The sequence below is a fragment of the Podarcis tiliguerta genome (genome assembly GCF_965153285.1).
Source record: "Podarcis tiliguerta genome assembly, chromosome: 11".
Lineage (NCBI taxonomy): Eukaryota > Metazoa > Chordata > Lepidosauria > Squamata > Lacertidae > Podarcis > Podarcis tiliguerta.
The window spans coordinates 60,141,860-60,152,652 of NC_139544.1; the positions used below are offsets into that span (position 1 = coordinate 60,141,860).

Genomic DNA, 10,793 nt, shown 5'->3' on the forward strand with positions numbered 1-10,793 from the left:
ACACCACCGCATGGTAATCCTAAAACCATGTTGCATGGTGTATTTGAGGGAAGAGTCGTGCTTCGGTGTCAGTGTGTGTGTGTTGGATACAGAGTTCAATCCTTGGGGTCTCCCAGAAGGGCTGAGAGAGTCAGGGTTCAGAGGCATATACACCTGTACCTGTGCCCAGTCAAGCTTGCTATAAGATTCCCACCAGGGCTTCACAGGTCAGGGAAGCCACCTAGGAACAGTCCTACTGATGTCCCGGCTCACTTGACCATTACACAAGAAGACCAGGGTCTCAACAACACCTGACATGCCAGCCAGAAATCCCTTCTGATTCTACAAGTCTCTGGAGAGTAGCAGCCAATCAGTGTAGAGGTGGTGTGGCATAGTGGTAAGAGCAGTGTTTAGCAAACTTCAGTCCAGACAACAGCTGGGGTCCCAAGTTTGAGACACACTGGATTAGAAGGTCGGTCTAGGGCCTGGGACACTTGGGTTCAAATTCCCGTTTGGCCATGAAGCTCACTGGGTGACCTTGGGCCAATCACTTACTCTTGGGCCAATCACTCACTCTAAGCCTGACCTTCGCAGGGCTTTTGCGAAGGCAGAATCAGGAGGAGCGTCAGACCCTAGGAAAAGGGACAGGCCATTTGTCGTTCTCTCACCTTAGCCTGGGGGCTGATGCCGTAGCTGGTGAAGGCATACTGCCAATGCGGCAGCCCCAAGTGGGTGATCAGGAGCCGGTAGTAAGCAGTGAAGGTTTTGGTGAGGAAATGCCAGTAGAGAGCTCGGTCCAGAAACCAGATCTCGGAATCCGGGGTGACAACTGGAAGTGAGAGAAAAACTATTAGGCCGCAGGATGAGAAGAACGGACCGCCCCACCTCTCAGGGGGTTTTAATAAGGAACTATGAGGCCTACGGATGATGATCTGGGCCTCAGTGCTTTCTAGAAAGGGTAAAGGCATTTCCAAGGGAAATTCATCCTCTGAGGGGGTATACAAATTTTAATATATAATAATAATAATAATGACAAATTATGAAAGCCAGGCATAGCTTGCTTCAGGAAGACTTCATCACAGGCCATCATAGACAACAGCCTTTGTTAACCTGGTACCCTCCGGATGTTCTGGACTACAAAGCCCATCAGTCTCAGCCAGCACAACTGTATGGTGCTAGGTACAGTAGTCCAAAACGGAGATGTGGGAGATAAGGCAAAAGCTAACTGGGGTTTGCAGATGGGGCTGATTTGTGCAGGCAGCTCTTGGGCTTCTGGTATCACACAACATACCCGGCTTGGTGTTCTTGTACACAAGGCAGACCTTCCCATTCCCTCCGCACGGGTCCAGCTCAAACACCAGGCTCCGTGAGTCCAAGTGAGGTTTCTCTGGCTGACCCCCGTTACCTTTGGGGAGAAAGAAAAGGCTGAGTGAGGCAGGCAGGCATTCTCATGGGGTGCAGGACAAGGAATACTCAAACCAGGCAGAGCTTGAGAAGCTGGGCGTCGGTGGGGCTTGTGTATAAGGTCACGGAAACTTTTTTGGGGGGTAGCAGGTGGGGCAGAGAGGAGGACTGAAGTCTCCCATGGACAAAGGGGTGAGGTGGGGCAGTACCTTCTTCATCGTCGGTGTCCTCCAAGTCAGCCAGCGTGGGGGCATTGGGCAAGGCGTAGACGGGTGACGCTCTGACTCGGTTTAGCTTGGAGATGCTGTTGATGGTCATCGAGCCAAGGGGCATCGGGTTGTCTGGAAAAAAGGCACCCATTACTAGGTTGCTGGCATGGATGGCACTATTCTGTAGGAGCACAGAAGGCTCACAGAACATGCTGCCCTTTGAAGAAGAATCTCAGCTTGCTTGCTTGCTTTTTGCAAAAAGCAAGCCCCTAACCATCACAGCAGCAAAGATGGGATTGGCAGCACGCAGAGTGCTGCTGCTGAAATAGGAATCTTTCTGCTGCGGAACAGCTCCCGTTTCATTCCCCCCTTCCCCAAAAATAAAGACAGAACACAACTGAAGCAGAGGAAATGGGTGTGTGAATGCAATTGTTCATCAGAATGTGTTTATTTTGTGTGTGTTTCATAGCATTTATATACTGTTTGACTGTGAGTAAAACTCTCAGAGCGCTTATCGATAAAATGATCAACAAAAAGTTAATAACAGCTATTTAAAAGCATTCAAATGTTACTTATTTATTTGTATACTGCCCATCATGAGGATCCTAGTGCAGTTCACAGCATAAAAACACAAGGTACAAACACAACATACCCCGCAAAAACAGGAACAAAACCAAAACAAAACAGAATTAAAATTAATGATTAGCTAAAAACTGGATTAAAATACATGCCATACTTCTTTGTGACTGGATAGGCTTACCAGAATAATAATATTTTTAGCGGGTGCCAAAAAGAGTACAGCGAAGGTACCTGCCTGTTGTCAATAAGCAGGGAGTTCTAAAGTGTGGGCTCTGCTGCACTAAAATACTGATTTATTACATATGCAAAATAAGCAGTATGGGGTATTTGTAATGGTGTCAGTTCCGCAGATCAAAGTGGCTGAGTGAAGAAGGTGACCTTGTGAGTAAATTGGACCCAAGCTTTTTATTCTTACCGTCAAACTTTACACTCCAAGTCATGTGGAAGCCATCCGTCATCAGGTAGAAATTCTTTAAATCCTCGGGCAAGACGCAGGCATTCTTCTGCAAGGAGAGGCGAGGGCAGGAGAAAAAGAGAATCAAGCAGCAGCTGCTGCCTCTGTGGCAGGAATTGCCAGTGTGGCCCCGTCTAGATATGGTTGGACTCCAACTCCCATGGGCGCCAGGCAGCATGGGCAAGGATCAGGGGGGATGGGAGTTGGAGTACTGCAACACTGGGACATAGGAAGCTGCCTTATGCTCAGCCAGACTGTTGGGCCACCTAGTTCACCATTCTCTCCAGGGTTCAGATGCTCTGCATGGTTTCAGGTAGGGAAGCTCTCTACCTGCAAATGATGGAGATGGAACCTGGGACTTTCTGCATGTAATGCAGATGTTCTACCATTAAACTACAATCCTTTCCCAACATCTGGAGGGCATCCTTGCTTTGTGGAGTGTGCTAGCCTGCAAACAAGAGAGGTTGTTATTGGTTTGTTCTTGTTCTTGTTTTTATTTTTAACTTGTATTTTGTGCTTTTCATACTGTGGTTTTATGTTGTGTAGGGCAGTGTACAAATTTAATAAACAAACTAGCCTTGATGTGCAGCTGGCCCTCTTGTCCGTTATACTGCTGCCAGCATTTCTCTTTCTCCTATACTTTGCTTGGCCCCGATGGACAGAAACAGGCCTGCAGTATCCAGCTGTTGTCTGAGAGCCCTATCATCTCTCCCCCTCAGCATTCTTGTCGGCCTATGTCAAGACTGACCCCTTGCCCTGCTGCATCTATAACTTTGCATCCGCAGAGCCAGCTCTGTCCAGGTTTGCGTTGCTCCTCTTCTTGAGCTGCCTGCCTGCTGCCTGATGTCATTGCTATGTCCGGTTCTCTGCTGCCCTGGATTACATGCCCTGAAAACTCGTGCCTCCTAAACTAACAGCTATCAGAGCGGCAGCATCGAGAGGAAGGGTGCGTCGCACACACGGAGGGTGCTCTTCAAAGCAGGACCCAACAGCAGGTGAGATTCCCCCACTTCTTCTGTTCATCATTACAGCCCAATTTAACAGAGGGAGAATAATTGGTGGGGACATGTCCAACACCCCTGAGAGTAGTGTTTCTCAAAGGGGGTGGCAGGGGAGAATGGCAAGTGTGGCGGGGAGAATAAAAAAACAACAACATTTAAACATTTCAGTATAATATAGTATAAAAATAATTTTTGGGAATATTGCCAGAAACTGCATGCATGCTTCTTTTCAGGAGCATTGGCTATTATTCTATAGCTCTCCACGACCTGTTGTTCGGAACAGGGATTTTGAACTCTAACAAATATGAAACATCAGAAAAGAGAAAGCTTTCTTTGTGTTGATAGGCATATGAGAGTTTGTCTCAAATTAGACCTAATATCAGTAACATTATCTGGCAAAAGCAAGTTTACACCTCTCACTGTGTTTGTAAACGTACTTAAAATACGTAAGAGGCTTGCTTATAATTATATTTTTGGAATGATTTGTGCTCTTACGTAGCTGCATTGTTTTAAGCTTTTTGGGTGCCCCATGAATGATCATACTATAAAGTAGTTGTTTTCTGCGTTGTAAATCAAGCACTGCTGGAGTTGTTTCTTTTTGTTTTCCAACGTATTTCTTATAACTAAAAGAATTCTTGTTTTTATTCTGAAAGTGTGGCCCAGGGAAAAAAGTTTGAGAAGCATTGCCTTAGAATGAACAACTTGAAATCAGTGCCAGAAGAGTAGCCAAGTTGGTCTCGCCGCCTGGCCCTTAAGATTCTCCCAAACCCATATTTGCTCAGCCATCTAGCTTCACAACTTCCTCGAGTGTTTTTGCCTGGCTTGACTATGTCCTGGAGCTTATTAGACTTCTCGCTTGCCAGGATGAAGGACAGAGAAGGGTGTGTGAAAGTGTGTAGAAAGTAGACTACTTCACAAAGATAAAGATTGCAGTCATTGCTCTGCCCACTTCTCCCAGAAGAGCTGGAGGGCACCAGGTTGGCGAGGGCGAGACGGGAAAGCCAGGAAGGATGGTGCCACCTAGTGCCAAAGGGACAAACTACAAACTCATTTACTACCAATAGTTTCACATCCAGCGAGCTGAACCTGCTCTGCTACCAGAGGGCAGCTTTGCATGCAGTCCCATTTAAAAAAACGACCTCACCTCCAGGTGCTCTGTTCTGATCGTCTCTATGTAAAATCCAAACTAATAATACTGCAAAAGCCGACTCGAGCACGGTGGGCGAGGAGAGGCAATATGCATAAATAATAGCCAGCCTTACCTGTTCCCATGAAACAATGGCATGGCGTTCGGCTGGCACCTTCTCCACAAACGTCACCTCAGTAACTCCTGGAGAAGCTTCTGTAAAAAGAGTAATCAGTGTAAACAATACTTGTACTGCTCTTCAACCAGAAAGATTCCCCCAAAGCAGTTTGCAGATGAATATAAACCAGACAGTCCCTCTGCCTCTAGGCTTGCAACCTTAAAGAGCCACAGCATGAAAGGAAAAGGAATTGGGAGGGAGGAGGAATAGCATAGTGTGGGGGAATCCACATGGAGTCCTCCAGATGTTGCTGCTGGAGTTCCCAACAAGAATGGCCAACAATGAGGGGAGATGAGAGTTGTTGTCCATGCTGATTGATTTACTTACAAATTTTATAATCTGCCCTTTTGCACAGCACACGGTGTTTGGAAGGTATCAAGCAGGCAGATCTTAAGCTTTTGCGTGGAAAATGGAAGAGGACAAATAGGGGGGCCCACCCTTTGGGATCCCTTTGAAGCATCAGAGGTAAAAGATGGGGGAAATCCTGTTAGGTCATTTAGTTCACCCCCGCTCCGCCCCCCACCAGGCTCCCCGTCTTGAGGGGAAAGGAGGTTGGGGAAGGTGGGGGATAAATGTGTGTGCCTGAGATAAACTGTGGCTCATTTGCATCACACTAAACTAAACATTCATCCAATGTTAGCCAGAGCTAATGGAAAGTGTCACTGAGCTAGCAGTGCCTTTTACCAGCTTTGCCTGGTTCGCTAGCTGCAGTAGGACCATTCCTCTAGGATGGTTTGTCCCATTCCCCACTCCTTATAGGTCTTCAGCCGCTCTTATTTCACCGATAAACAAATAAAAACCCACTTCGCCAAGAATTCCTTGGGAGATGCAGTCAGTCAGCCTGGCCTCCCTCACAGGACTGTTGTGAGGGGGAAGGAAGCACCATGCAATGAGCAAGAAAGGCTCTTTGCGGCTCCATCCCTTGGCCGTTTCCATGCCAACCAGGGATGCCACCTCCACCTTACCTAGGATGCGGGTCACCCCCAGGGTGAGCTTCTCCAGGTAGGGCTTGGTGCTGCTGGAGCTGCTGACGCTGCGCAGGGCCTTCTCCTCCATCCTCTTCCTCCTCCCTCCCACATCAGCCCCTGACCACCTGTGCCTGCACACCTGTACGCGCAGCCAAAGGGGGGCGGACAGCACCTGGTGAGCGCGTTTTGCCCCTTCTCGCGACCCGTAGCTCAGAAGCCCCGCCGCGGTGGCTTTTGGGAATCGCAGTCTCCGTTTCATTCAGTTCCTTTCGATAGCCGTTCTGTAGGGGGAAAGGAATGGAGAGCAGGCACTACGACTCCCAGAAGGCAACGGGAGAGCCGGTTCCACCACCTCCTCTTCCCTTTCTCCCCCCGCCCGTTCCGAGCCCTTCCCATTGGCCGGCTCCTCCGACTCCGTATCTGGGCAAACCCCGATTCCCAAAAGCCAATGGGAGCCGAGAGTCGGGCGCGGGGGCGTGGCTGGGCGGAGGGACGTTGGCGTTGGCGGTTGCTTCAAGGCGGCGGTTGTGGCTGCTTGTAGGAGTGAGGGCCGTCTTTTTACCTCAGGAGGGATTCGCGGCGGTGTCGGGTGGGAAGTGTCGGGAGGAGAAGGAAAAGCGGGGGGAGCGGAGCTAATTTGACGGCGGGCCGATAATAAACGGTGGCAAAGGCTGCGGTGTTTCCTGAGCATGTGCAGAGAGCCGCCTCCGTTGCCTCAGGAAACAAGCCCCGTCGAGTGGGGAGCCAGGCCCGGGGGTTACGGGGGAAGCCCCCACTCCCAGGGCGGGGGGACCTTGGCCTGCCAGCCTCTCTCTCTCTCTCTCGCCCCTCGCCCTACTCTGCAGGGTTGTTGTGAGGGGCCGGGGAGCGTCGCTTGAGGGAAAGAGCGAGTGCTAAACAGGGCTGCTTCGTGTTCTAGTACAAGTGCTAGTATGTTAAATTCCCCTATAGCTCCTTCGAAGTCTCCATTCAATGCTCAGCGTAGCAACCCTGATAGTCGCGCTGAAGGGAGACTTGAACTCGGGGCTTCCGGCTTCCCCCGTCAACTCTGAGCTACTGCAGCTGATTTCAGCTTTTGTTTGTGGTTCCCTTGGTGGAAGTTTTGGTAACTTTGCTGGCTGCCGTCATGGGGAAGACGGGGCTGGTGGTGGGGAGACGTATATTGCACGGCCCTCGAGGTGTCCTGTTTATGATATCGTCTGCCTCCATAGCCTCTTCCCTTCACCAAGTGACCCCATGTCTCGTGACCCTGCAAAACAGACCCATAGCCTATTTGTCACTCCCTCCTAGTGTCCTTTGGATCCTTGGCAGCAGAATTAGGCGTCCCACTCGCAGCAGGAAATTGTCCTACTTCTGTATCAAGCTAGAAATGGAGGCTCAGACCTCCAGGCTCCCAGAGGCAAAGTTAGTGGTTTTAGAGACTTTGCATCACAGTTCTGCAAAAGAAGGCTATCCTGCACTAGGTAGCTCGGTTGGTTAGAGCGTGGTGCTGATAATGCCAAGGTTGCAGGTTTGAGCCTCATAAGGGCCACCTTCATTTTCCTGCATTTCAGGGGGCTGGGCTAGATGACCCTTAGGATTCCTTCCAACTCTGCAGTTCTATGATTCTAACATCTTTAAGGGTCTGGGGGAGGGGCACACATCTTGCATCTCCAGCTTAAAAGAGTAGCACCTTAAAGACCAACTAAGTATAAGCTTTCTAGGTATGAGCTTTTGTGCGTCTTCAGATACTCTGAAGCACAGGTTGCTACAACTTTATAACTGTTGATGACTGTTGGTTCCACAGGGAAGGGCAAGAGATTTTTAAAGGGATAAAAAAGGTAAAGGACCCCTGACAGTCGCAGACGACTCTGGGGTTGCAGCACTCATCTTGCTTTACAGGCCAAGGCAGCCGGCTTTGGTACGCAGGCAGTTTTTCTGGGTCATGTGGCCAGCATGACTAATCCGCTTCCAGCACAACAAAACACCAAAACCAGAGCAACACATGGAAACACCGTTTACCTTCCCACTGGAGCGGTACCTATTTATCTACTTGCACTTTTTGGCGTGTTTTCGAACTGCTAGGTTGACAGGAACTGGGACCGAAGAATGGGAGCTCACCCAGTTGCGGGGATTCAAACCGCCGACCTTCTGATCGGCAAGCCCAAGAGGCTCAGTGGTTTAGACCACAGCGCCATCCACGTCCTTTAAAGGGATAGATGACCAAAATTAGCTTTAGCATGTATATAGTGGTACCTCTAGTTACAAACTTAATTTGTTCCAGAGGTCCATTCTTAACCTGAAACTATTCTTAACTAGAAGCATGCTTTTGCTAATGGGGTCTCTTGCCGCTGCACCACTGGCACATGATTTCCATTCTCATCCTGTGGCAAAGTTCTCAACACAAGGTAACTCTTCCAGGTTAGCGGAGTTTGTAACCTGAAGCTTTTGTAACCTGAGGTATTTGTAACTCAAGGTAACACTGTAATGGTACTTGAATCCAATATCTCTATTCAGACCAGGTCTCTCCATAGTTTTAAGTTTGGTAATTCAGAGTGTCTGAAGAAGTGTGTATACACACAAAAGCTCATACCTAGAAAGCTTATACTTAGTTGGTCTTTAAGGTGCTACTGGAATTATTAAAAAAAAATTGGGGGAAAGATTCTTTTAAAGACTCTTTTAAGACAAAAAGACTTGATTCTCTTAAGGGAGTTATTTTTTGATATCTTTTAATATATATCTTTTAAATCTTTCATCTTGTTATTTATTATGACTACGACAGACCAACACGCCTGCCTGCCTGCCTACCTACCTGAATCTTTAATTGAAACTACCATGAGTTAATAAATGACTGCTAAGATTTGCAGTCTGATGGCAGTCTGGATGGTCCAACAGGGAAGGGTCCCATGGTATGGTCTTGCGGGTGCAGTTTACCCAGATTTCTCTCCTGATCCCCCAAATACCAGTACCTGCTTGTAAGAGCCCCAGCTAGCTTTTTTAAAAAATGTGTGAATGTAAAGCTTACTCTCTGTGTGTCCATAATAAGAGTCTGAGGAGCATGCGTTGAGTGTATAGCCTCCAGGAGTTGCTTTTATAATCAAGGCTAATACAAATAAATGTGGCTCATTATCTCCGTGATTGAGCTAGTTACAGGGTCTTTAATAAAAGTCAACCTTTTAAATGAGGCCCGTTTAAGAGTAATAACAAAGTGGATTTACAGAAATGCTGGCTTTGGTAGTCTCTCGGTCAGTGTTTTCCACTGCTTCTGAACTTTCAGTTTTTATGCAGAAGAATATTCAGACTGTAAAATGTGGAATGGAACAAACCTTTTGCCCTTGCTTTCCTTGAATAAAATTGCACTCAGTTTCTGATGAAGAGGAGCTCTAGGTATGATCTTTGAATGGTTGCCAAATTTAACTTGACTTGTTGGGTAGTGAATTGGGCCAGGACCTGATTCAGATTCACTCTGTGCATACGGCACATGCACTCTTATCTTGGCGACTTTGGAGCAATGGGTTAAAATGAGATTGGGGGTCTGTTTGTAACTTTGGGGAGAGGGCTAGAAGTAAAAGGGTTCAATTGATAACTTAGGGATACAACCTTTTCAAGTCCTTTAGGGAGGCTGGAAAAATAATGGCGTGATTTTAGGTACCACCATCTCATTTTCAAGGGACACGGGTGGCGCTGTGGGTTAAAGCCTTAGTGCCTAGGGCTTTCAGATCGAAAGGTCGGTGGTTCGAATCCCCGCGGCGGGGTGCGCTCCCGTTGTTCGGTCCCAGCGCCTGCCAACCTAGCAGTTCGAAAGCATCTCGGGTGCAAGTAGATAAATAGGGACCGCTTACTAGCGGGAAGGTAAACGGCATTTCCGTGTGCGGCTCTGGCTCACCAGAGCAGCGATGTCACGCTGGCCACGTGACCCGGAAGTGTCTTCGGACAGCGCTGGCCCCCGGCCTCTTTGAGTGAGATGGGCACACAACCCTAGAGTCTGTCAAGACTGGCCCGTACGGGCAGGGGTACCTTTACCTTTACCTTTTTATCTCATTTTCACAGGTTGGCAGCCAGCCTTTAGGTACTCCTCATAAGCTAGAGCAGGCATGTCCAACCAGTAGATCACAATCTACCGGTACATCCCCAGCTGATCCTGGTAGATCACGGGACCCTTATTGATTGTGGGATTAAATAAAGTTTACTGAAAGTTAACAAATAAAAGCTCAACAACTATGGGCAATTCATCCACACACACCCCCCACTCCTCATCTCTCCAATGACAATAGGTAGATCACTGACAGTTTTTTTATACTGGGAGTAGATCACAGTCTCTTGGGAGTTGGATGTGCCTGAGCTAGAGAAATAGCTTAAAGCTGCCATTTAGCAACATTTGATCTCTAGCTGCTCATATTTACATGTTTATTTGCTTACATTTAGCCTTCTCTTCCATTATGGAGCCCAAAGTAGCGTGCATGCACATGCGGTTCTCAGGCAGTCTCCCACCCAGCACTAACCAGACCTAGACCTGCTCAGCTTCCCAAAGGTGGTGGCATCATGTTCCTTCTGGTCCTACCCTGGGAGTAGATCAAACATTGAATAATATCATTGTACGCACTGACGAATTAGATCCGGGCTTTTGAGTTTCATTTGCCTGCCTAGCCAACTCCCTGTTGGCCCTTCCTTACTCAGAAGTATCAGAGAAGGTGAGGCAGAGTTTTGTTAGCCTGCTTTGACCTGCTTTTATATTCTGTTTTTACTGAGGAAAAAAAATATTTCATGGATAATTTTAACAAGATAGCACAGCTGACAGCAAGTCCAATGTGCTCTCTGCTCCCATGATAAATATTTTTTGTCAGCACCAGAGACTAATCGTGCTAATTGCTGCCACCCACCCAGTTCTTGGGTGCTGGCTGGGCCCTTCAAAGCCA

At 48.0% G+C, this 10,793-nt stretch overlaps 1 protein-coding gene across 3 annotated transcripts in view; it reads right to left on the bottom strand.

The window, feature by feature from the left end:
* TPGS2 (tubulin polyglutamylase complex subunit 2) overlaps positions 1 to 6,098 on the bottom strand; it is a 77,241-nt gene extending 71,143 nt beyond the window's left edge. For 2 of the 3 annotated variants that reach the window (XR_014502800.1, XR_014502801.1), the window contains exons 1-4: positions 5,896 to 6,070; positions 4,889 to 4,968; positions 2,587 to 2,674; positions 1,593 to 1,724 (exon numbers count right to left, since the gene is read on the bottom strand). Coding sequence is in view for 1 of the 3 variants with exons in the window: in XM_083403134.1 (XP_083259260.1) it covers positions 648 to 808; positions 1,271 to 1,384; positions 1,593 to 1,724; positions 2,587 to 2,674; positions 4,889 to 4,968; positions 5,896 to 5,986 (666 nt within the window). In the remaining 2 variants the exon portion in view is untranslated. Of the gene's footprint in view, positions 1 to 647; positions 809 to 1,270; positions 1,385 to 1,592; positions 1,725 to 2,586; positions 2,675 to 4,888; positions 4,969 to 5,895 lie in introns of all 3 variants that reach the window. The other variant, XM_083403134.1, reaches the window with a different exon arrangement.
* Positions 6,099 to 10,793: the final 4,695 nt, after the last annotated feature.